This window comes from Protobothrops mucrosquamatus, unplaced genomic scaffold, assembly GCF_001527695.2.
Source record: "Protobothrops mucrosquamatus isolate PMUCROS unplaced genomic scaffold, P.Mucros_1.0 scaffold814, whole genome shotgun sequence".
In the NCBI taxonomy this organism is placed as follows: Eukaryota; Metazoa; Chordata; class Lepidosauria; order Squamata; family Viperidae; genus Protobothrops; species Protobothrops mucrosquamatus.
The window spans coordinates 116,596-141,928 of NW_015387077.1; the positions used below are offsets into that span (position 1 = coordinate 116,596).

The following is a 25,333-nucleotide window of genomic DNA, read 5'->3' on the forward strand; positions in this document are numbered from 1 at the left end:
GACTCACTAACCTACCCTCCTCCTCCCTCACCCATGAGCAAGTGGTTGTCTCTCTGGAATCTTCTTCCTCTCTTTCAGTCTTCGTATCTCTCCACCTCATTCCTTTCCCGCTGCTTACGTCTCTTACATATATATATATATCCTTTAAAATTCTAAAAATTGGAGGATATATATTTATATTTACAAAATTAGATTCCCACTGAAAATAATAATTACAACTCACTTATCTTCACTTAGAATAATGGCTTGCTTAAGAAACTCAGAGGTATTTCATTTGGGAAAATTGCATACTGCAGTTATGAACTTATTACGCCTTCCTGCTATTTAAAATTCTAATACTTTCTTTTTAAAAAATCACCCCTTTGTTGCACTGTGTATAAACTCTTCCCTATTTCAGTAATTTGAGCCAACTTCGAACAGAACAAAAAAACCAGGATTATTTTTTTTTTATCCATGGTATACCTGATTACAAATCCCTTTAATGGCTTGACATAAAAAAAGCTTATAACTAAGGAAGATACCAAATGCATATACTATATGATAGTTGCCAACTTTAATAAGGTTTATTTTAATTATTCTAAGAAAGGGTTCTTCTGTCCTCTTTCCAAATTCCCTGAAACACCTCTGAAATTATTTGAGACCAATCTCATTGGAAGCAGCTTCAATACTTTGAAAACAACATATAAGCCAACCAGTTCTTTATTAAACTAATGCAAGTGGGGTGGGGGTTTTTTTGCGCCTTGGTATGATTACTGTTATGTTGGCGTGAGTTAGCAAAAGGAGAGAGAATTAGGAGAAAGGAAACTCAATTCTGACTTGGAAGTGCAGGTACTCCATTACACAGGCTGATAGGCTGAACTGGCTGCCAGCCAATACTCTTGTAGGGCAGAGACAGAAAGCATTTCCATTGGTCCCGCTTTATATATAGATGCTAGGGACTAGAATCCTGGGAGGGACATTTATCTGCTTAGTTGCTGGAGGGATATGTTGCTGCTGTAACCTAAACTTGGTGAGAGGAAGAAGGAGAGAAAATTGAGGTGGGGGAGCGAAATGAGAAGAGAAAATGAATTATAGAGTGTTGTAGAAGGCAACGGCTGGTGAGAAAATTTGGATATTCAGTGTGAGTGTATTGTTCAGTTTTCAGTGTCCAGCCAGAGAAGCTAAGTTGTAGAGGGGAGACATCTTTACCCAAGGTCCAAGATCGGAAAGAGATATAGAGAACTGCCTATGGACAGAGGATTGGAATCTTTCGCAAAGCGGAAGTGTCTGGGGGAGAAGCGGGGAGAAGACTCCCAAGAGAATTTTGTTTCCCAAATAGAGGAGCCCAGGGCAATGATCAGCTGAGCAGATCAAAAGAAAGGAGATGAGAGGCAGTGAGCTTCCTCATTTGTAAATGTAGCATATTTCTTCCTTTATTCCCTCTCTAGTTATTAAAATGGAAGACGCTAGCAGTCTCCTTTAGTGCACCATCTTCTACACATAAATAAAAATGTAAATGTTCGTTTGTTCAAAATCTTAAATCTCTGAAAGTTCTCCACCGATTGCTTTGAAATTTTGACACAACGTTGCATTCGAATACGCACGTGTTTTTATATACCTATATTATATAGATGTCACACCTGTGACAGATAAAAACATGCTTTTTTAAAAAAACAGCGCCATCTGTTGGACGCTTTGAAATTGCCATTGAACATGCAATTCATTGAAACTCCCATGTGCAACATTTCCAAAGCATCCGGCATGAGAAAAGTATTGCAGAAATGCAAACTTATTGTTTGGGATGAATGCACAATGGCGCATTGAGACTGAGCCACAGCAACGCGTGGCCGGGTACAGCTAGTTTAAAATAATGCTGAATGGTGACATCAAAGCTCCTTAGCTTCACCTTGGGGGATGAACCTCTGTCAATTGGAGTGAGCCTGGAATTTAGAAAGCAGGTGTTTTCCCAGCTGAGGAAATGGCCCATCTGCCGCTCTGCAGAGATCTACTGATTCACCTGGAAAAACAATTATAGTTGTGCCAGGAAATAAACTGACTCAGATGCCAAACAAGGATAAAAATACTTGATCACAAGAACGCAGAGCTATCTGGAATGGCATAGTATCTTGTTTGGAAGTATCTTAAAAAGATACGTAATCTTGTTCTAAGTAAAAAGTTTATGAACATCTTTGGTCTATCCAGCTGGAGCCTTTTTGCCCCCATTTACACCTACCAGCTGCAAATATGAATACATTAGCATATCTGTGGCTAATTCTCTTTGTGGGTCAGCCCCATATAGAGCCAGAAAGTGGCTAGGACTCAGTGGTTCTCAACCTGTGGGTCAGGACCCCATTTGGGGTCGATCGACCATTTCACGGGGGTCGCCAAGCAAGGCTGTCCGCCATTTTTTTCCCCTTTTTCGGCGGGTTCCTTACCTCCCTGGGGCTGGGCCAGCTGGTAGTCGGCCTGCTCCGTCTCTGCCGCTTGCCAGCTACGCCTCGGCCGGCGCAGGGGGCGGAACCACGCATGTGCGGCGCTCCCGGGCAGGGAAAGTCCTCGACTTACGACCGGCTGGGTAGTCCTCGACTTACGACCGGTTGGGTAGTCCTCGACTTACGACCTGTTTAGTCCTCGACTTACGACCGGTTTAGTCCTCGACTTACGACCGGTTGGGGTCACGGCATTAAAAAGGTTGAGAACCACTGGGCTAGGTGATAGCTTCCCCCAAAACTCTACATGATTTTAAAGCACCAGCCTTTGTAGAATGAAGTGGCTCAATTACTGTCTGAAGTGCTTTGCTGTTAATATTCATGTACAAAGCCCTGAAGAACTTGGTTACTTTAAAGAATATCTCCGTTGATGTCAGTAATTTAGACACTTATGATTTTTAGGGCAGATACTGTTGGTGATTTGCAAATCTGTTGACAACACATTACTGAACTCTTTTTGCAGCAGTATCTATCGTGTACAAAAAATCTCCTTTACCATCTGTGAAACTGAAATGGGCCCATGAATTAGGTGCTCTGAAAATTGTTCATGTTGGCTTTGCCAAAGACCAACTAGTAATTTTTTTCCTGTTTTCTGGTTGATGAACTGATAGTATTTCTTCACTTTGCAGCTTGGGGATTTATATAAATGAGATAATAATCACAAATAGTTTAATAACTTTATTTGTGTTGATATATGTTTTTTATCAGCTCTGTTCCTTCTCTCTGCTAAAATTTTACTGCAACTTGAGCATATATGCATGTTATAAAATTCACTGAGAATTTCCCTGTTCTGGACAGGTTTATTTTCAACTATAATGCGAGATCTAGCTAATATAACTCATCGCGGACCTAAATGGATTGTTCTAGATGGAGATATTGATCCTATGTGGATTGAATCTTTGAATACCGTGATGGATGACAACAAGGTCAGCACAGTAAGCTAGGGACTCAATCATTGGCATTCACTTTTATGAAAATAGGAAGTTGCATTGTCTGATTTCCTCCTTCCTAGGTGCTGACCTTAGCCAGCAATGAGCGAATCCCACTAAACCCCACCATGAGGCTTGTGTTTGAAATCAGTCACCTAAGAACAGCAACACCTGCCACAGTGTCTCGAGCAGGAATCTTGTATATCAATCCTGCTGACCTGGGCTGGAATCCGTAAGTCCTGGTTCCCTTTGAAGTGTATCAGTACATCCCTTTTTAGATGAAGGGTGTATATCCCATCATAGATCAGACAAAGTCCTCACTGGTCATATGAAGCTGTTGTCAGGGATCTATTAGTGCACTATTCCAGATTATTCTAGTTCCAATAGCAAGTTACTTGCTGCCCAAGAAAACCTGGGGCAGACAGTGTTGTATGAGACAGTGCAATCATTAAAGAAAAATTTGCCTTGATGCATTTCCCAGGTCCTGGAGTCACTGTCTGTAGTGCCTGGATATTATATTGGGTTAAGGGCTCCAAAGATTAGTATAGTTGCTATGGCACCATAAGTAACTTGTGAAAGACAAGATCTGCCTCCATGATGAGTGCAACAATATGATTTCTCCCTCCCTCCCTTGGGTTGTGCAGAGGGGAGACAAATTTGGCTTTTAGTATAGAATTGAGAAGATGGGATGAGATATTATTGGCAGGCAAACAGGCACTGATTGGTCAACTATTAACTCTTTATTGATTGTCAATTCTTGCTTCCCCTTTTCCTTTCAAACATGTTGACTTATTCTCCAAAATAAGGGACTTCTGATGCTTTATTTTTTTACCAAACGTTGTAAGTATATGTAATGTAGTTTACATAAAAATGATTAGCTTCATAGGTAATCACCAAAACTCATTGCTCATAACTGATGGTATTTATTGAGTAGTACGTGATGTCTTTCTTAACAGCTAAATGTTAATATCTTCCCTGTAATTTAAGTGGCATTCCTATAAAGATATAGTGTAAGGGGGGGGGGAGAAAGAGAGGAATAAAAAATCGATCAGTTGATATAAAATGTACACGTTACGTGCATGAGAATGCATATTCAATAACTAATTGTATGTCACTATACAGGATAGTGAGCAGTTGGATTGAGCGCCGAGAAGTGCAATCAGAAAAAGCTAACCTGATGATCTTGTTTGATAAATACCTACCTACCTGCTTGGACAAACTGAAATTTGGATTCAAGAAGATAACCCCTGTTCCTGAAGTGACCGTGGTGCAAATGATTCTCTATTTACTGGAATGCCTCTTGACCCCAACCAACACACCTCCAGATTCTCCCAAAGAGCTATACGAACTCTATTTTGTGTTTTCTTGTTTCTGGGCGTTCGGAGGAGCAATGTTCCAAGATCAGGTATCTCCAGAAATGGAAGCGATCAGGCTTTCCATTATTATAACTCAAGAGTGATCTCGATATAGACCAATGACGCAATAACCAACATTCAGTACATAGAGTTCATTTTTTTTATGAGCCGTTTCAGAGATTTCTGCACTGACAGAACTGATACCAGAATCACTTCCATCTTCGTAGGGTTTAACATTTCATTGATATGTCATATAGTTCAGGGCTTTTCAACCTTTTCACCCATTGTATCACTTTTAGGGTATGGCAACATCCGAGTACCACCAGTCGCCTAGCAAGGTGTCAAAAACCTGATGACCAAAAAAAAAAAAGGAAAAAAGTGATGAAGTACAGGTAGTCCTCGACTTACAACAGTTCGCTTAGTGACTGTTCAAAGTTACAATGGCACTGAAATAAGTGCCCCCCAAGCCACAGCCAAGCAAGACACCTGCCTGCCCACCTGGTCGCACTCTTCCTCCTGTCCGAGGTTTTCATTGTTGTGAGCATTTCTGTTGAGGATTGGCAGTGGGGGTGGGGGCGTGTTTGGTTTTTATTCCCCCCATCTGCTGGGTGGTTGCAGCAGGTTTTGGTCACTTCACATGACCCTGGGACACTGTGACCGTCATAAATATGAATCAGTTGCCAAGCATCTGAATGTAAATCACAAGACCCTGGAGATGCTGCAACATTCCAGCTGATCGGCACTTCTTCTGGGCTCAGCAGAAGCGCCAGGATCAGCGCCGAGCTCCAGATGGAGCCTGGCGCTGATCCTGGCATTTCCACTGAGCCCTGACATCCCTGCAGCTCCAGCCATCTCTCGCTCAGGCTTGTGCGGTGCTGCCACCAGTTCAGCTCATTCCCCTCCCCCGCTACCACTTTTCTAGGATGGTTGCCAGGTACCAATGTACCACAGGTGATACCCGTACCACTGGTTGAAAAGCCTTGCTTTAGAATCAATGGAAGTAGCGTGGTCCGGCCCACCTGGCCCACCTTTGCAGAAAGAAAGATTTTACGTTGCATTAGTAGTACATTGTAGTCATTTGGACCCTCATTGAGATGAATGGGATTTGTGGAGTGAGCCCTGCTGTTATAGCAGTTGATTCAGATCATTCACTCAGATCATGCCTACATTTAATTTTCTACACTCATTTAGCTTTGATAAATTTTGTTTTGATGTTTTGTTATATTCCCTTAAGGTCAAATCATATTTTAGAACATATTCTAATTTAAATAAATTTAAAACCATAATAAATATATATATATAACTTTCTCTGCAGCTTGTGGATTATCGTGTGGAATTTAGTAAGTGGTGGGTGAATGAATTTAAAACAATAAAATTCCCATCTCAGGGAACAATTTTTGACTACTATATTGACCCAGAATCAAAGAAATTCATGCCGTGGACTGATAAAGTGCCACAATTTGAATTGGATCCAGATGTCCCATTGCAGGTAATTTGCTGGAAATAATTCTACTTCTGATATTGCTTATTTTAGAGTACTTTTGCAGTACTCTGAGACAAAAATCAGTCTGATATTAGCAAAAGATTCCGAATCTAGTAACCGAGACACGTTCAGGAGAAATACAGATTGTTGATTTATATTCTAATGGTAATTTGAGATGCTAGATTCTTGTCATGTTCCAAATATATTTACCCACAGTTTATATCTAAATCCTTCAAAACAACAATTATCACTGCAGCAAAACTGGATTTTAAAAATGACCAAATAATATGGACTATATGTATCAGATAGAGTAAACAAAATTTACAGTGACTGTTGTGGTAAGATTGCCATGAAATTTAAAATAGAAGTCCTGCAGAGATACTTTAACTATCCTAGTGGGTGTTGGTATCTTACTGTGGGTAAGCCATATATTTGTAGAAGAATAATGAGAGTGGGTCAATCCTAGAGGAAATCAACCCTGATTGTCCTTTGGAAGGACAGATATTGAAGTTGAAGCTCAAATACTTTGGCCACAAATGAGAAGAGAGAACTCATTGGAAAAGGCCCTGATGTTGGGAAAGATTGAAGGCAAAAGGAGAAGGGGGATGGCAGAGGATAAGATGGTTAGATAGTGCAATTGATGCAACGAACATGAATTTGGGAAAACTCTGGGAGACAGTGGAGGACAGGGGAAGGCCTGGTGTTCTATGGTCCATGGGGTGAGGAAGAGTTGGACATGACTTAGCAATTGAACAACAATGAGAATGGAAGCATGTGCAGAATTTCAGCTGCCCTGTTCCAGGCTGACCCAATCCCACCATCCTTGCCAACTTCATCATTCTGTGGTCACTTATACACAGTTATCAAGCTACTTTTTGCATTTTCCCTCTTTAAGAATATTTTTGCTTTTAAGTTTTGCCTTAAAGGTATATTTTTTGCATTTCTGCTAGCTTTGGAACTTCCCCAAGCTTCCTCATCCCTTCCTCTTATAGATGGCTAATATAAGGGCTGGCACTCAGGATTGGTTTTCTCTTCTGGGGCTTAGAACACATTGTTAATATTCCACTTTGGCCTGCAACCAGTTATTCTCTGATTTTTTTAAAAAAATAAAATAAAATTAATTTTCATTAAATTAATTAAATTAATGTAAATTTAAAGTTAAAAATTTAAAGTTAAAAAATCAGCTATGAGATGGGAAGATACAGATACACAATATTTTTTCCTTGCAATATCCTATTAAAACACATCTGGGTTTTGCCAAGCCTGGGTGTACATTTATTTTCAGGGAGAGATCTCTCTAGTCACCCAATGCTTTTCTTAGAAATTATTTCACTATTCAGTTTCTTTAAAATTATAATTCAGGCTTTTTTAATTGATGTAAATTTCACAGGGAGTCTGTTTTGCAGGCTTCAATGGTCCACACAACAGAAACCATCCGGATTCGTTACTTCATGGACTTACTAATGGAGAAAAAATGGCCAGTGATGTTAGTTGGGAATGCAGGCACTGGAAAGTCAGTGCTGATGGGGGATAAGCTGGATACCCTGAACCTGGATGATTTTATGGTGCAAGCTGTTCCCTTTAACTTCTACACAACTTCAGCTATGCTGCAGGGTAAGGGAAATTGGATGGATTTTCATTCATACCAATTAGGGATGCCCAAAGCTATGGATGACCTCCTCAAACCCTTGGTTGTGTGTCTGCAAAAGTGGTTTCCAAATTGTAATCTTAATGCAAAGAAATTGGGAAATTATTAAAGATTTACGGGAGTATTCTGATGAGAGTGAAGGTCCTCGAGGATGGATTCCAGAATGATTCCGAAAGCTCGGAAGACTAAATTTCCAGTCCTGGTGACTGACCCAGATTGAATCCTGCCACATTATCCTGGGACACGAATATTTTCCTTCATTTATGAGAATACATAAAAAGTGAGACTTTTGTATATTATGTAGACTCTCCTAAATATCTCTTGAAGTACTTATTCTCAGCAAAATGCAACTTTATCTTGATTTAACTATTTCATATTGCTTAATTGCCCAATGTTGATATACGAGAAAAAGTCCTTGTATTTAAGGAGAAGAACGGATATTGTTAAAATGAATATTACTTCTTCAGATTAGATAGATAGTAAGAATTTCATTATCAGTTCAAATCACCCTAGTGAAAGATGAAAAAAAGAGTTCCATCACTGACACAATCAAGCCAACATTTGTAGAGTTTGCTTACATAAGCTGCTAATGCTATGGCATTCCTTAATTTTATTCTCACCTGATGGATTGGACTGCAAATCTCTCCATTTCTGTCTGTCGATAATGCTGTAGGCCTAATGGGAATAGCATTCCAGAACATCAAAAAACAGATTGCCTGTTCCAGCTCTTACTTTCTATTTGAGAAGGAGACTCCTGCTCTTTTCCACTGCCATTGTTCAGCACAGCATGTGCATATCTGCATCCTAGACAGGTTGTGAGAAAAGGTATTTTAACTGGTCTGCCTGTACAGATGGAACTGATATGGGACTTCTTGTTCCTTGCACTCAAGATATTTTCAAGTTATCATGTAGGTTACTTGCCTCCTCTGTAAGACTTTGATGCACTGAAGGAAAGCTGTCCTCCTCAAGAATATTACATAACTAACGTTTACTTTTGAACTGGTGCATGAGATGGAAGGACATTTGACCAGATCATTTAGATAAGATCCAGTGCCATCTGTTGATTAATGGTCTTCTGTTTGCACAGCTATTCTGGAGAAGCCTCTGGAGAAGAAATCAGGACGTAATTTTGGCCCCCCTGGTACCAAGAAGCTGATTTACTTCATAGACGATATGAACATGCCAGAAGTTGACAAATATGGCACTGTGGCTCCTCACACCTTGATCCGGCAGCACATGGATCATGGGCATTGGTATAAATACATTTTTATTGATAATTACTATGTCTGTATAGCTAAAGGATGGATTCACAGAAAACCTCATGCAAAAAAAGCAACTAATCTTCAGGTTGAATCTTTTGTTTTCTACTGTATTGTATTATATAATATTATAAATATATTGTAATGTAATATACTGTAATGCATTAATATATTGTATTATAAAGATGATATGGTTTGAATACTATGCTATGCATATGATGCCTGTATGTCCCAAAGGTGCTTTTTCATGAGGCAACTGGACTTTCTTGTTTTTCTTTGAAGGCATTTCGCTTCTCATCCAAGAAGTTTCTTCAGTGCTGACTGCATGATGGGGAATGGAAGGATTTACATTCCTTGCAGGCAGCTGGTCATTTGCATTCTTTTAATTTTGACATAGATGGCCTCTTTGACCCCTCTTTCAAACTAGCGGTTCTCTTTGTCCAAATGTGGACTTTGCTGCCTTCGAAAGAATGGCCTTTGTCTTTTAAATGCAGATGGACTGCTGAATCTTGTCCTGATGGATTTGTTCTGCTATGTTGTCCCATGCATTTATGAAGTGGTTGTTTTGTTTCCCCAATGTACAGATTTGCACATTGTACTGCATATATCACGTTGCTCAGTTTGTGTCTGAATGTGTTGTCCTTAGGGTGGACCTACACATGGATCAATATTCATATTCTCCCCACCTCACTGGAGCACAAAACAGGAGTTATCAGAACCCTACACCACTAAGCTGAAGGCCTGCCTACCAGCAAAGATGGAAAAGAAAAAGAACTAAAACACATCAAGGAAGCCCTCAGAACTTGTGGCTATTCCAAGTGGGCCTTCATCAAATCCCCCAAAAGACCCATCAGGAGCACCTCCACAACAGACAAAGAAGAAAACAATAAGCAAAGCAACGTAGTCATTCCATACATTGCAGGAATATCGGAAAAGCTCAGGAGGATCTTCAGCCAACACAACATACGCGCACACTTCAAATCCAAGAATACAATAAGGCAGAAGCTTGTCTACCCGAAGGATAAAACACCCGGACACAAACTGACACAAAGACAAAGGCCACTCTTTCGAAGGCAGCAAAGTCCACATTTGGACAGAGAGAACCGCTAGTTTGAAAGAGGGGTCAAAGATGCCATCTATGTCAAAACTGAACAGCCCTCTCTCAACAGAGGGGGAGGGATACGACATCATCTATCTCCAGTCTACAACACAGTCCTTTCAATAGTTCCAAGGAGGCTCCACACCCATTGGCACTACTCAGGAGACCATGACGACACAGATAAACCTCCAGGTGGCCTCAACGAGTCTCTAAAAGAATGCAAATGACCAGCTGTCTGAAAGGAGTATAAATCCTTCCATTCCCCACCATCCAGTCATAGCTGAAGAAGCTTCTTGGATGAGAAGCTAAATTTCTTCAAAGAAAAACAAGAACACCCAGTTGCCTCATGAAAAAGCATCTTTGGGACAACTATGACCTGGATGACTGAGAATCTCCATAGACATAATGCCTTGTATGTTTAAAGATATTAGCCGTCTTATCTCCTACATGTAGATTAAGTTAGATATTTTCATAGACCATTGATAGATGTGTTATTTAAATCTTGGTTGTGCTTTTTTAACGAAAAGATACCGAAACCCTTCATTCTTTGTTCATTTTGTATAAAAGACAGAAAGACTGTCTTAACAGTAAGGGAATAGTGGAACATTGCTTTCTCAAAAATATTTGATCAGTAATACCTTCCATCTTGCTTCTTTCCATTAGGTATGACAGAAACAAACTAACCTTAAAGGATATTCACAACTGCCAGTATGTTGCCTGTATGAACCCAACTTCTGGATCCTTCACTATTGATTCCAGGCTTCAGGTACCTAATAGAGGGAGACATGGCACTTTGGTGATTTCAGTCAAAAAATAAAATAGATTCCCTTACATTACAGTAGTTGCTTTTTAAAATTTTGACTAAAAAGTGAGAGATTTTTTTTGTTAAGAGGCCTACCAGGGAGCATTGCAAAATCTTGTAAACTGTGTTTTGTTGTAGAGACACTTCTGTGTATTTGCGGTGAGTTTCCCAGGTCAGGATGCCCTAATGACCATCTACAGTACTATCTTAGGTCAGCACTTGGCTGTTCGGAATGTTTCAATGGTCGTCCAGAAGGTCAATCAGCACCTTGTTTCTGCAGCTCTGGGTAAGCACTGCAAAAAGCAGCATGAACTGAAGCAGTTAACATTCTACCTCTTGGCATCTTATTCATATTTGTAACCTGCATGATGCTGAAGATTTTGAGATTCAGATCTCTTTGTGCAAAGGATGTTTGGGAAATGGGGTAACAGTTAGCCAATAGTGTATTTTTGCCTGGAGAAAAAGATACAACTAACAGAATCACCGGGATGGAATTTTGCCTGGCATGATTGTCACATGTACTTCCCGCCTTGGATGCTACCACAACCACATCATTATCATTTTTCTTTGGAACTGCCAACTTTTGTTGATTCAGGTTTATTCAAGTTCCACTTAGCATTGTCAAATTATTCTAGTTAGGTGAATTTGTAGGTGTTATGAACAGTGGTGGGATTCAAATATGTGAACAACCGGTTCTCTGTGTGGATGCTGCTTCCGGAAGTCCCTTCTGGGCCTGGACAACAAAAAATTAGCTACCGGTTCTGCCGAAGTGGTGCGAACTGGCTGAATCCCACCACTGGTTATGAATCCCTTAACTAATTAGACAACCTCTACTATAACTTTTCAGACCTGGTTCCTATTACAATTTAAAATGAAATGCAACTGAAGTAAAAGAATTTTAGAATGGACAAGGCTTTTCAAGAGTCCTATACTTTTAATTAAACAGTTTGGAGATCAACCCATTTCATTGCTTTTTGTTGATCCTGACTGAGGAATTAATCATGAATAACCTGTTTCTTATCCCAAGCAACCCCATGCTTTTTTGGTATGATTATGACATGTTTCTTTGTAACAGGTTTACATCAAAAAATTACATCAACATTTCTTCCTACGGCCATAAAATTTCACTACGTTTTCAATCTCCGGGATCTCTCAAATATATTCCAGGTACAATATCATTTTTGTATTTTGGTATGTATGAATTTTCCAATACCTTGGAATAAAAATGGCATCACACAGATCACTTGTTTGTGAGCCATTTGCTTGAAACTACATTATAATAAATGCTAGAAATTGGGAACTGAATAGAATAGAATAGAATAGAATAGAATAGAATAGAATAGAATAGAATAGAATAGAATAGAATAGAATACAATACAATACAATACAATACAATACAATACAATAATGTCCTGATTCAGGAAAAGCTGATATATATTATGACATCATCTAGAACAGCTTCCTTTGGCAGTCCATCATCTCTCTTAAGTCCAATATCAACATAGAAAAGCCATGGTGAGCAGAAAACCATTGTTAGTTCATTTTGAATTGCTGAAGTTGCTTTTGCCTTTTATAATCATCTGAATATATCTTTCCTAATAATGCATATTTCAATTACTTAGTCATGCCCTTGTACATAGATATATTGAAAGATAAATATATATGCAAATAACCTGAGAAAACACCAACTTCTTTCCCAATTCTTAAAATATATTTCTGCAACCATCTTCACTGGTGATTGTTTGCATATAAATTTTTGCATATAAGTATTTGAATTAATAAATATATATACTTTGCTAAGATATATTTACATAGATAAAATATACTTCCAGCAGCAACCCATGCAACAGCATCATTAATAAATTTGCTTTCATTTTACAGAGGTCTATATATCTAAGAATCAAACAAGGAATTTATTTATTTTTATGGCCCTTCCTGGTTTCCACTGATGTGGTATTGCAAAAACAAGGGCCAAAGTTAGCTTAGTGGAAATAGTACAATATGCTACCAAATTAGCTGTTAGTTAAGGTATGCAGCTTGGAAGCATTATTTATATTAAAAGACTGAGCACAATCCTTGGGAGAATTGTTTTTCTGAGAAAGTATTATCGTGACAGAGCATTTTTTACTGACACTCATGTGGAGGCTGTAACAATGGAATAAGGCAAAAGAAATAAGAAATTATGGCTCTTTTTGAGATAATTGGAAATAGATTGTGGGAGAACAGTGTATTGTCAAGTATCAATTATGATATACCCTTGTCCTTAGTGGGGATAGGAATGGAATCCATATTCCCATGTATATAAGGTAGTGGGAGGGAGAGAGATAAAGAGAGATTCATACTCAGAATATTATTCGACCATGTCCTTTTTTTTCTTACCATCTTTACTGTGCTTATTACCCTGCTTACAAGGCTCATTGTGTCAATTTCAGCCTGATCACTTTAGGTCAGATTGACTACAACCCCTCATCTCTAAAGACCTTGAAAAATGTCTGAGAGAAATCTCATCCAAAAGAGATACCTGCAATCTCAGTGACAATGCTCAATTCCTCTTCGATCAAAGAATACATATGTTTGAAGTCTGCAAATGTCTCCTTTATTCCAGCTTAGCTCAAATAGGAGTTTAAATGTCACAGAGGCAGTACATCCCGTTCCTGGCTTCCCTCTGGCCTGTCTGCCTCTGGGAGATCTTTTCTATCGTGCCCTTTGAAAATATTGGACACTAATCACCACATGGTGGCCTTGGAAAGAAATGAAATACTGTTATAGAGATGGATTGCATTAAAGATGCTCTCAGAAAACAGTGGCAGAGGTTCTGCCTTAGTAACATACCCAGGAGAAAGCAATCCTAATGCTTTTGTCTCTGCCAGGGACTCCTGTTCTCCACTCACGAGTGCCTCAAAATACCATCAGACCTGGTCCGGCTCTGGCTGCATGAAGCAGAGAGGGTTTACTATGACAAACTTGTGGAAGACAAAGATCAAGAGACTTATATTAGGGTCATGACAGCAAATTGCAAGAAATTCTTTGAGGTGAGGGAACTGCTGCTGCTACTTCTCCCCCCACCTCCTTCTCTTCCTTCAGTTGAGATTCAAAAGTGACTTTGGACTCAACTAGGATGTACTTTTCCAATATTAGCAGTTAAAAGTTAATTAATCTGGTATAGGAATATGCTTACTTTAGAAGACCGTATACAGGTTTACAGAGGCTTCATTAAATTAGGAACTCTTGAAATGTTATGTTTAGGTAGAGCAAAGAGCCCAGCTCTCAGGTGCTAACTTTCTTTAATTTCTCTTGTGCCAAAATGCCTCTCCAGATTTTACTTGCAGGCTAGCCCTAGAGAATTAATCCCAAATGTTGTCTTGGATGGTTCAAATAAATCTAAGATCAAAAAGCAGCTGATTGGAGGATAAAGTATCTTCAGTTTATAATGGATTGTTTTGTTTTGTTTTGTTTTGCAGGATCTGGGTGAAAATATTATCTTTGCAAAGCCCAACATTTTTTGCCACTTTGCTCAAGGCATTGGAGATCCAAAGTATTTGCCTGTTTCCAATGTACAGAGTTTGAATAAGCTGCTTGTGGAAGCCTTGGATAGCTACAACGAGGTCAATGCAGTGATGAATTTGGTAAGTGAATTGGGAGCTGAGCCAGAGAGAAAATACTGCAACTGAGCACATGAAGCATGGATAAACTAACTGGTGCCTATACTACAATTTCCACTATACAAAGTCATTAGCAATATCAATAGCACTTAGAGTTATATATCGCTCTCTCTGAACAGTTTATAATGTCAGCATATTGCCCCCAACAATCTGGGTCCCCATTTTACCGACCTTGAAAGGATGTCAACCTCAAGCCCCATCAGGATTGAACTCTTGGCTATAGAAAGAATTTGCCTGCAATACTGCATTCTAACCACTGCGCCACCACAGCTCAGTAACTACAGTACGGTGGCTTAGATATGTAACAGTTCTGGTCCAAAATGTAAACATTTGGAGGAGACAAAGTTGCTTCCTGTAATAAACGCATTTTTTTTTTAGGTTAGTCTTCCTTATTGATTTTATTTCCTGCTTATTCAAGCCAGAAGAAGCTCTTGCATCACATAAAGATAACACAGCAACCCCCAAACCACAGAAAGAGGCTTCTGGTCATAGCGTTCACCAATGGTGAAAAGAGTCACAAATTAATGTTTAGCATAATAGGCTACATCACATCATCCAAAGGTTCTTATGCCCTATCAAGTAGACTTTTCTTTTTGTTGTTATCGTTTGCGTCTTTCTTTTCTTTCCCCCATCACAGTAATCTCATAGTTAGTGAATTTTGAGACAAGTTTGAATAATTCTGTAATCTTACAGGCAATTTTAGGGGCTCCAGGTCTTTAAAAAATGAAATGGGGGAAAAAAATCACGATTCCTTGGAATCCTGCCAAATATCCATAGTTTTAAAAGATGGGGGGGGTAATGAGAATGAAGTTAAGGTTTGAGTTGGTGAATAATTAATAGGCACAACCATAAATTAGATGATGGAAATTGGAGGATGAATTCAGTGGCCAAGATAAAAATGTTGTATGGACTGTTTTTATTCCCAGAACCCAGAAGCATCAATTAGAAATATGGTTCAGATTAGGATGAGAATGAGCCATGAGTAAACTTGATGCTGCAATTAAGATTTGGTACAAAAAAGGGGGGGCTACGGTTGGCTGGGAAGGGTGAAACAAAGTGGGTGGGACTCGGCAGAGCTTTGGTGTTTCATTTTTTTCTTTTTGGGATGGAGTCGGGGTGTTAAATGTGTTGCTCTACCTTGGGGATTATACTGTACTACAGCTTTTGCTTTGTTCACTGTTCAAAACGTCACTCGGTTTTGCCTGCCCACCCCTCTTAATGAGAGTTAGAATCTAATTTTATTGTTTTGATCTTTTCCGCGTTGTTGGGTTAAAAACTAGGAACGGGCCTTCTTTGTCTACTGCAGGTGCTGTTTGAAGATGCTGTGTCCCATGTCTGTAGGATCAATCGCATCCTAGAGTCTCCCAGAGGCAATGCTTTACTCGTGGGGGTTGGAGGCAGTGGCAAGCAAAGTCTATCTCGGCTGGCAGCCTATATTAGCTCCCTGGATGTCTTTCAGATCACTCTGAAGAAGGGCTACGGCATTCCAGACCTCAAGGTGAGGACAATTTGCCCAAGCATATATTGACAAACTTCAAAAATGGTACGGAGAGGCCTAAAACTGAAGATAAATGCTGGGTACCGCTACCCGACAAATTATACACTGTAATCAAACCAACATTTCTGAGCATATCATTAGTGTGCTGCGATGCCATGTATTATAGGCATACTTCTAAAAATAGAAACTTGAGGTCTTTCTACCTAAGATGGACAGGGAGCTAAGGGAGAAACAAGAATATAAAACATGAAGCATCAAGGAATATAAAAGAGGAATTAGTTCTATTTAGATTGTTGAGAAGATTGAGATAAGGCCTTCAGAGTTTTTAGACAGGGATAGGGTTTTTGTTGTTTTTTTTTGGCAGAGAGTATGACAGTGACATGGCGACATCACCAAAAAGGTGGATTCAAAAATGATTCATTTCTTTTTTAAAGACAGGGGAGAGGAATTGATGTGTTCTGGCCAGAGGAGCCTTAATATCAATTTATATTGGGGAATTTAACAGATTCTCACCTTCAACTGTATTGCCTAACATCTTCATTTTGCTGTCAAATGATATCAGCACCGGGGATTGTGCATGAGGCTGAGAAAATAGGATTAGGGGATTGCCTGAGATATGAGATATGCAGGCTATATATTCCTGCCATAAACCAGAAACTGGTTGGGATAGGATAGGAGATTGTTTTTGTACAAAGCATGCCTACTGATCATAACCCTTCCTATACCACAGTGGACCCTGCAATGGGTTAAATTAAGCCATTTATACATCTTTTATGCTTTTAGCTTTTGCCTTCAATTATTGTATTTTGGTCCTGATCTATGCTCAGAGATAATCCTCTGGAATAGCTTGTCTAAATCTGGTGCCTTCTGGGTGTCTCAGGAATAAAAATTGCAAACTTCCCAGTTAGCATTTTCTTTTCCATGCTGGGAGTTCTGGAAGATGTACTCTCAACACATTTTGAGAGCCCTGGATCAGGGAAGGCTGAATTATGCTTGCCTGTCTGATAAGTGTAAGGGTGACACCTCGGGACCATCGGGAAACATGTTGGTTGCTTTCACATAAATTCATTAGCAGAGACACCTTTGGGGTAAGGTTTATTTTGAATCAAAGTCAGAAACGTTCACACATTCAGTGATGCTACTTCACAAACATGACTGTGATTTTGCCAATGGAATGTTGCTCTAAATGTTATCTAGCCAGCTTTCATAATACTGTAGAAAAGTTTTCCACAACAAATTCAGCATTTTTTAAATCTTGAAAAAAAGATAGAAAGGCTGCTTAACTAACAAGTATTTGTTCTGTGATTCAGGCTGATCTGGCTGCCCAGTACATCAAATCTGCTGTGAAGAATACCCCTACCGTTTTTCTTATGACAGACTCACAGGTTGCTGAAGAGCAGTTTTTGGTTTTGATCAATGATCTCTTGGCATCTGGCGAGATTCCAGGGCTATTTCAGGATGATGAAGTAGAAAATATTATTAGCTCCATGAGGCCTCAGGTAAAATCTATGGGCTTGCAGGATACTCGTGAAAACTCCTGGAAATTCTTCATCGACAAAGTCCGAAAACAATTAAAGGTAAGAAGTTGGAAGAGTTCAAATTCCATTCAACCACAAATTGTTTTGGCCAACCAGATGCAGGTTCAACATATTTGTTTACACTATCATATGGTTTGTTGGTTTGTGCAAAGCATTATGAAATGAAGGCACTGGGGTTTGTAAATCATGGTTTATGGGTTAACAATGAGCAAATAGTGCCATCATTCACAGCCTAACCTACCTCACAAGATTTTTGTGAAGATTAAATTGAAAGAGATAGAAGAGGAAAAGTCAAATACGTGTATAACGAATGATATCTAAATTAATATTCTTTATTATTGCATGACTGATGGAAGGAGAGGACATTTAATTTTTTGAGTGAGATTGTTGAGGTAAAGAAACACTAACTTATTGTTTTGTGCTATGGGGCAATATGAAAATTCTTTAGCCAACATTTTGGTATTGTACAAATGAAGGTAGGAATATCCACTCTAATAAGCAGAGTAATTTTCAGGTGTAAATTTGATATACTGAGATTTACAGGGACTCCCCAATAACATTTGAGTAGTAAAAGCTCTTAAGTAACTAACAGTAGTGATTATGCACATTGATGCATCTTCACTCCCTCCCCAGGTAATCCTGTGTTTCTCTCCTGTGGGATCTACTCTCCGCGTGAGGGCCAGAAAATTCCCTGCTGTAGTAAACTGCACAGCTATTGATTGGTTCCACGAATGGCCTGAAGATGCCTTGGTGTCCGTCAGTGGAAGATTCCTAGAGGAGATTGAAGGGATTGAGGTATGCATCCACTTTCCAAAAAGTAGACACTGTGTACTCCCAACATCTCTTGGTGCTGAATAGAACCATTTTTTTTGCCAATGTTCTATTATGGTTTGGTTTTGGGTTTTTTTCCTGCCTAGATTAGAACTCTTATTCTTGGATGTCTTTCAGATGGCATTCCTCTATCTCTTCAGACTGTGGTGAGCAATCCATGCTCCTCTCCCAAACCTTAATTACAATCCCCAAAGCCAATCTAAGCTTGGTCACTACTGTACATTGTCAATGTTAACATGACAGAAGTTGAAAATCCTTTCTGTTCCAGCCTCTCTTACTTCTGGTTCCACCCATTTTTGAGGAGTAATCTTGATGTGATAAAGACCAAGTGTGACTCTCGGTCCAAAAAGAATTCATTCTTTGTAGATGGCTTCACTATTCAAAGTGGTCTGGATTTGGAAACTAAGCAGAATCAGATCACTAAGAAAGATCAGTGGGTATCTCACAATAGTTGACAAAAAAGAATGTATGTCAGATTGATTAATTAATTATATACGATCAAATTGATGCAAATTCTTAGCAACCACCTAGATAGATTTTCTCCATGACTATCCATCCTCAGCCTAGTCCTTTGGGTCTTCCCACAGAACACCTATTGCCACTATAACTGAATCCATCCACCTTGCGGTTGGTCATCTTCTTCTTCTCTTTCTTTCTGTCTTCTCACCATTGCACTCTTTTCCAGAGAGATGGGTCTTTGCATAATGTGTCTGAAGTCAGATAATTAGAGTCTGGTTCTTTGGGCCTCAAGTGAAAACTCTGGTTTGATTTGAACAAGGATCCATTTGTTTGTTTTCTTGGCTATCAAGAGTCTTCTTCAGGAGTCTTCAGGAGTCTTCAGGAGTCTTCTTCAACACCAACATTTCAAATAGAAAATCTTTATTTTGCTCAGAGTGTTTGTTTCAAATAATCATTTAAAATATAAAGCAGTTTCAGATAATCATTTAAAATATAAAGCAATATAAAGAGTAGCCAATCTTTGACCTCCCCAAATTTTATTAGAGTTGGGGCATTTCCCCACATCACATACATATCCTAGTACATTTTGTATCCCCATGATGAAAACTTTTAACTTCTAGCCAGTAAGGTCTACGTCTCCTGCCTTTCTGATGGACAAGGCATGTGATGCCGGAAAATTAAATACAATATGGAATATGTCCTTAATAACTGTAAAAATCTGAATCCCGGGCATATCTATTCAATACTACACAGTCTTCGAACTCCGGGATAAATATAAATCAGCTGTTTATTGTTTAAAAAAATTTAAAACAATAAAAGCAGCTATTTACAATGTTAAAACAAACTTAGCTTTCGCTAAGTTTGGCAGGAGATCAGCGAAAGCTAAGTTTGTTTTAACATTGTAAATAGTTGCTTTTATTGTTTTAATTTTTTTTAAACAATAATCAGCTGATTTATATTTATCCCGGAGTTCGAAGATTGTGTAGTATTGAATATGGAATATATAATTATTGCATATTTTTATAAATGCAATATGTGTATTAGAATGTAATTCTTAATATGTTTACTTAGAAATAAAGTCTATAAAGCTTAAAAGGTTTACTCTTTTGCAAATGTTAATAGAATTGCTCAAAGGACAGGAAATTTTGGAAACGGGTTTGATAAAGACAAGGAAAACCTTTAGCTTTAATAAGAAAAAAGATGTTTGCTTAGTTACCAACTGTCCAACCTTGGAAAGGGTTGTGACTGCCTCTTTACAAGCTGTTGCAGGATTTTGATGCCAATATGGATATTTTCTCCATAAGCAGTTATATATTCCATGTCTCTTTCTATCATTATGTCTCTCTTTTATGTTATAGTTTCTGCTTCACATAGTGTTGGCTTGAAAATACCACTTTATAGATTTTGGCCTGGAGCTTTTGTTTCCTGGAAAGAGCATGATACATTTATTTATTTTTCATATGACATATATTCCAGATTTTTAAAAACTGCAGTATAAGCCCAATGTAATTTTATTTGTGTATAGCATTAGCTTCAGTGTTCTCCTGGGATTTGTCAAAAAAGCTAATATTGACCAGAGCCTTTATGTCTGTGTTTCTTTGCTATACATGCGTTCTCTTCCTAAGTACATTTAGTATTAATAATTCTGTTTCTGATACCACAGTGTTTATATCAGATTCTTAGAGAAAGGAATGTGGGGCATGCAAAACCTCAAATCCGCAGAATAACATTAACTTATCAACTGCATGTCATAGTTGTATTTGAAGCTAAAATTTCCAAATGCAATTAGGTGTAAAACATGCATTCTCTGAGTTGCCTGTTTCTGAGATGGTGCCTTTCAGGACATGCAATTTTTAAAGTTAACAGGTTCACTGACTTTAGGCAGAGATAGGAACTAAAATAAATGTTTTTCATTCAAACTTAGACAAATGATTGCTTTTGTTCCTGCTCAGTATGCTCATTATATATAACCTGAACTAATTCAGGTGACTTAACTGTAGGTTTGTTACTGTATTTTATTCTTTCCTCTAAAGCAGTGATGGCGAACCTTTTAGAGACTGAGTGCCCAAACTGCAACCCAAAACCCACTTATGCATCATCGAGTGCCTGGTGGGTGTGGCCCGTTGGCTGGGTGTGGCCAATTGGGTGGGCATGTCCCATTGGGTGGGCATGGCTGCGGTGGTAACTGGGTGGGACTAAAAAGTTCAATCAATCAATTCCAACTTTGCAATATCTTTTTTTTTCCCACAAGAAGTTGAAATTGACTGATTGAACCTTTTTTTTTTTTTTGCACATGGCGGCGGAGGCCTAAAGCGAAAAGGTTTTATAAAACCCAGCTGAAGGCCTAGGACTGGGGCGATGGCGCACGCGCCCAAAGAGAGGGCTTTGAGTGCCGCCTCTGGCACTTGTGCCATAGGTTCGCCACCACTGTTCTAAAGTGTCCAAAATTGTTTGGAAGAAGGAGCAAGAGAGTAGTAAGTTGGTGAAGATGGTGTTGGTGTTGAATTAGGATCGATCAGGCAGTGTTCAGTTAGGATCGATGAGACCGAGGTTCAAACTCACTCTCCAACATGGAATCTCTCTGGGAAAGAACCCCATCTCATAGCATGATTGTTGTGGAGAAAATTAGAGGAAGGAGAAAGAGTGAAATATATGTAATGAAACATTAAAACTGATCAAGTGAAATTCCTTCAAGTTAACAAATGCAGACCTTCTGAATGGTTGGAAAAGCTATTTGGCAGCCAACCAACTTCATTCAAATAATTTCCCATTATTCTCTGTTTGGTATCCAGTTTGTCTCCCTTTAGGCAAATGTAACTTTATCAAGTTGCAGTTGGGCCTGGGACTTACTCAGGAGGGAAATTCCCATAATTGCCTATATGGAAATGTGCAGATTTTGTTACAGCTAGTGAAAAATTATAAACTATATAATAAAGGCTTAATGTAATTAAGATCATGATAAATAAATAACTTCTAAAGTACAAAAAAGAAAAGTGGGGAGGGGAAAAGGGAGAATAAAGTTGCTGTGGCACAAATTGGCCTGATATTTTCTGGTCCTTCTTGCAGCCTGGAGTTAAAACCTCCATCAGCCTGTTTATGTCCTTCGTCCATACAACCGTCAATGAAATGTCCAAGACCTACCTGGCCACTGAAAGGCGTTATAATTATACCACCCCGAAGACCTTCCTGGAACAGATCAAACTTTACCAGAACCTCCTAGCCAAAAAAAGAAAAGAACTGATTGCTAAAATTGAGAGGCTGGAGAATGGCTTAATGAAACTCCAAAGTACAGCTTCACAGGTTTGTGGGCAAACTGGATGTTCTTGGTTGTAGCAATTTTCAGATCTCTTCATGGAACCCTCGTTGATTGCCTAAAGAGGATTATCATTTTAGCGACTGGTTATTTCAGTTCAGGTTTAACAAGATCCATCTAGAAATTGTCTTGGCTGATCTATTTTAGTCTCGGAGAATTTGAGTAGCACAAAAATTCTCTGTTTAGTCTTGAAATTCCAACCTGAGATAAAAGATATTCTACAGGGAAATATTTTTCTCCCCAAGATTATGCCAAGTTCTCCCATAATATGGTAAAGATAATTGCGTGTAACTAAAAGCTTTTCCAGATGAGCTACCACATTCAACTACTACCTTTAATCCACTGTGTAATATTCCACTGTCACTGCAATAATCGACTGCATAAAATTATATACCGCCTGGAGCTGAGTAATTTCCACCCCACCCATCTGTTCTTTTTAAATAGCTCAATCAGGTTAGGACAGGGATGTCAAACTCAATTTCATTGAGGGCCACATCAGCATTGCGGTTGCCCTCGGGGTGTGTGTGGCCAGGGTGGGTGTGGCCTACTGGGTGGGCATGGCCAGCGCTACATCGTTCGCGTCAAGGGTGCCTGTGGGGGCCTGGGCAGGAGTGGGACAGATCTGAGGGTCTCTGACAGAAGGGGGTGGGACCGGGGCAAGCGCCAAGGCATGGTCCATTTCTTCATTCCTCACAAAGGGTGACACCTCCCCAGCATGCACCCAGGGGGTGGGGCCGATGCGGCAGGGGCTGGTTCCTTGCTGTTTCCAGACGGCCTTGTGGAGCTAAGACTGAATGTGTTTCAGCATAGATGGCCACCACAAAATTGTACATTGGCTCCCGGCTTGCCTGGGCCAGGGCCAAGGCAGCAGGGGCCATTCCTTCACTGTTTCCAGGATGGCTTCGCGAGCCACATGAAACCACTTCGCGGGCCGCATCCGGCCCCCGGGCCTTGTGTTTGACATGTCTGGGTTAGGAGGTAAGGAACCTGAGTACCATACAGAAAAATGGAGATGGAGACCCTTGACTGTATGGGGGGTGGGGGAGAAAATGTTCAGAATCCCCCTCTAAAGCTGCTGCAAGGGAGTGAGTCTTGTTTTCTTTTATTTTATGTGTGTGTGTGGGGAGGATGTTTAGAGGAGAAAATATGCTTCCATACAAAGATTATGCATTAGTTCGAAAGCAATTTCCATCCCATGCAGTCTCCTGATATCAACAGTGTTGGAGAGTTGGGCTGATTTCCTGGTAGCTTATCAATATGTAATTTAGACAGTGGCAAATGTTTTCCTTTGGTTTTCCTTTGTTTTTTTTGACATTCTCTGGCTAGATTTCCTCTTTAGAGGGACCTCTTGGCCCATCCTTCCTGGTTCCTGAACATAGGTCCCGTAAGGGAAATGCGACTTTGACGGTTTTGCACTGCTGAGTACAGAACTGAGTACAACACCCCCACCCCCACCCCCAATAAAACTAAGTGATAAGGATTCGTCTGCTGGATGAACAGATTTCCAAGGATCAGGGTCCTGGGGTTGCTTTGTTTTTCATCTTCTTTCTCCCATGCAATGCAATTAAAGAGATTTCACTGCTGCTGGGCTTGCAGCGGTTTGGGACGGGGCACTGAGTTTCACTACTTGTTTTCAGCATGTTGGGTTGCCAGACGTGAAGCCAGCCACAAATCCTCTTCAGACTGCATTTGAATATTTGGCATGTAAATGGTGGTATTATGGCATTCTCATTATTAGCTTAGTTGATTCTGGCTCCAAAGAAATGTAGAAGAGAGGGGGGTGGGGAAGCTGTATATGCCATTTAAGAGTGTCTTATGTCTGGGGCCTTTTTGTTTTATTAAACGCAATCATATGCAAGTCCATTTTGGCTGGTGAAAAGCTGTTCACTTTTTCTTCTTGCAACCCTTTTTGAATTTAACCAGTCTCCTAAAAAAGTGTTATTAATTGGAAAGAAGACAAGAATTTTAAACCAGTCGTGCAGAGTAGGCAGGAATGCCCAAGCATTACCCTATCAGGATGATTTTACTTGGTTTGCTTAGAGGAGGTGATAGATGCGTAGCATTCCTGAATAGGTATTAGCACTATTTGGGATAAATATTTCATATTTTACTAGGATGTACATGGAAGTCATACTAAGATACCACAGAGCCACATTTTTTATGGTGTAAGTTAGGTTTTTAGGTGTGCCAATTTGTCACAATCTACTTCCCACAATCTACTCTTTTTCCATCTTCCTGATGGCTTTGATTTTATTTTTTTTTATTTTAAGAACAACTATTCTCTGAAATAATCCCATGTGGTCAGAATCCATTTCTGAGAGACTAGAAAAGTAACATGTTTCATCAGGAGTAGCTGATGTGTTTCAGAATTTGTCTTACTGTGGAATTTTATAGGTTGATGATCTGAAAGCCAAACTCGCTGTTCAGGAGCTGGAGCTTAAGCACAAGAATGAAGATGCTGACAAACTGATTCATGTGGTTGGAGTTGAAACAGAGAAAGTGAGCAGGGAAAAAGCAATTGCTGATGAAGAGGAACTCAAAGTGCAAGTCATTAACTTGGTAGGGTTTTTTTCTTTCTTTCTGATTTGGCATTGACAGTTGCTCACCTTGTAAAAGACGTAGAAAGAGAAAGCTGCCAATTAAGCAAAGAATGCATATGGATGCCTATGCAAGAACCAAATACTGTCCTGAGACACATTTTCTATCTATCAGCCTGGAAGGAACTACATGATACCTTGTTTTATTTTGTTTTGCTTTAACGCCTGGCATCTTTTTTTAACCATGTGAGGACTTTAATTGCCAGTGGTTTATTACAGTAGTTTCTGATCAAGTAAGCCAAGACAGAGATCCATTTCATAGATCAGGGTTGCAGTAAAATTTAGCTGTCACCTCCATTGGTTGTCCAAGATATTGTTCCTCAACTGAGATGAGCTCTCATAATCTCTAGCCAACCATTTTAACATTAATTATCTGTATCACCCACAATAGT

At 39.4% G+C, this 25,333-nt stretch overlaps 1 protein-coding gene across 1 annotated transcript in view; it reads left to right on the forward strand.

Moving 5' to 3' along the window:
• The window catches only part of DNAH17 (dynein axonemal heavy chain 17), a 108,869-nt gene that overhangs the window by 43,642 nt on the left and 39,894 nt on the right, over positions 1-25,333 (forward strand). Inside the window, exons 37-52 of the mRNA XM_015818888.1 lie at positions 3,267-3,394; positions 3,481-3,629; positions 4,520-4,802; positions 6,068-6,241; positions 7,642-7,849; positions 8,971-9,136; positions 10,905-11,007; positions 11,182-11,329; positions 12,119-12,210; positions 13,914-14,075; positions 14,505-14,669; positions 16,012-16,203; positions 17,514-17,780; positions 18,375-18,536; positions 22,098-22,331; positions 24,739-24,903. Coding sequence (XP_015674374.1) covers positions 3,267-3,394; positions 3,481-3,629; positions 4,520-4,802; positions 6,068-6,241; positions 7,642-7,849; positions 8,971-9,136; positions 10,905-11,007; positions 11,182-11,329; positions 12,119-12,210; positions 13,914-14,075; positions 14,505-14,669; positions 16,012-16,203; positions 17,514-17,780; positions 18,375-18,536; positions 22,098-22,331; positions 24,739-24,903 — 2,798 coding nt within the window. The remainder of the gene's footprint in view (positions 1-3,266; positions 3,395-3,480; positions 3,630-4,519; positions 4,803-6,067; positions 6,242-7,641; positions 7,850-8,970; positions 9,137-10,904; positions 11,008-11,181; positions 11,330-12,118; positions 12,211-13,913; positions 14,076-14,504; positions 14,670-16,011; positions 16,204-17,513; positions 17,781-18,374; positions 18,537-22,097; positions 22,332-24,738; positions 24,904-25,333) is intronic.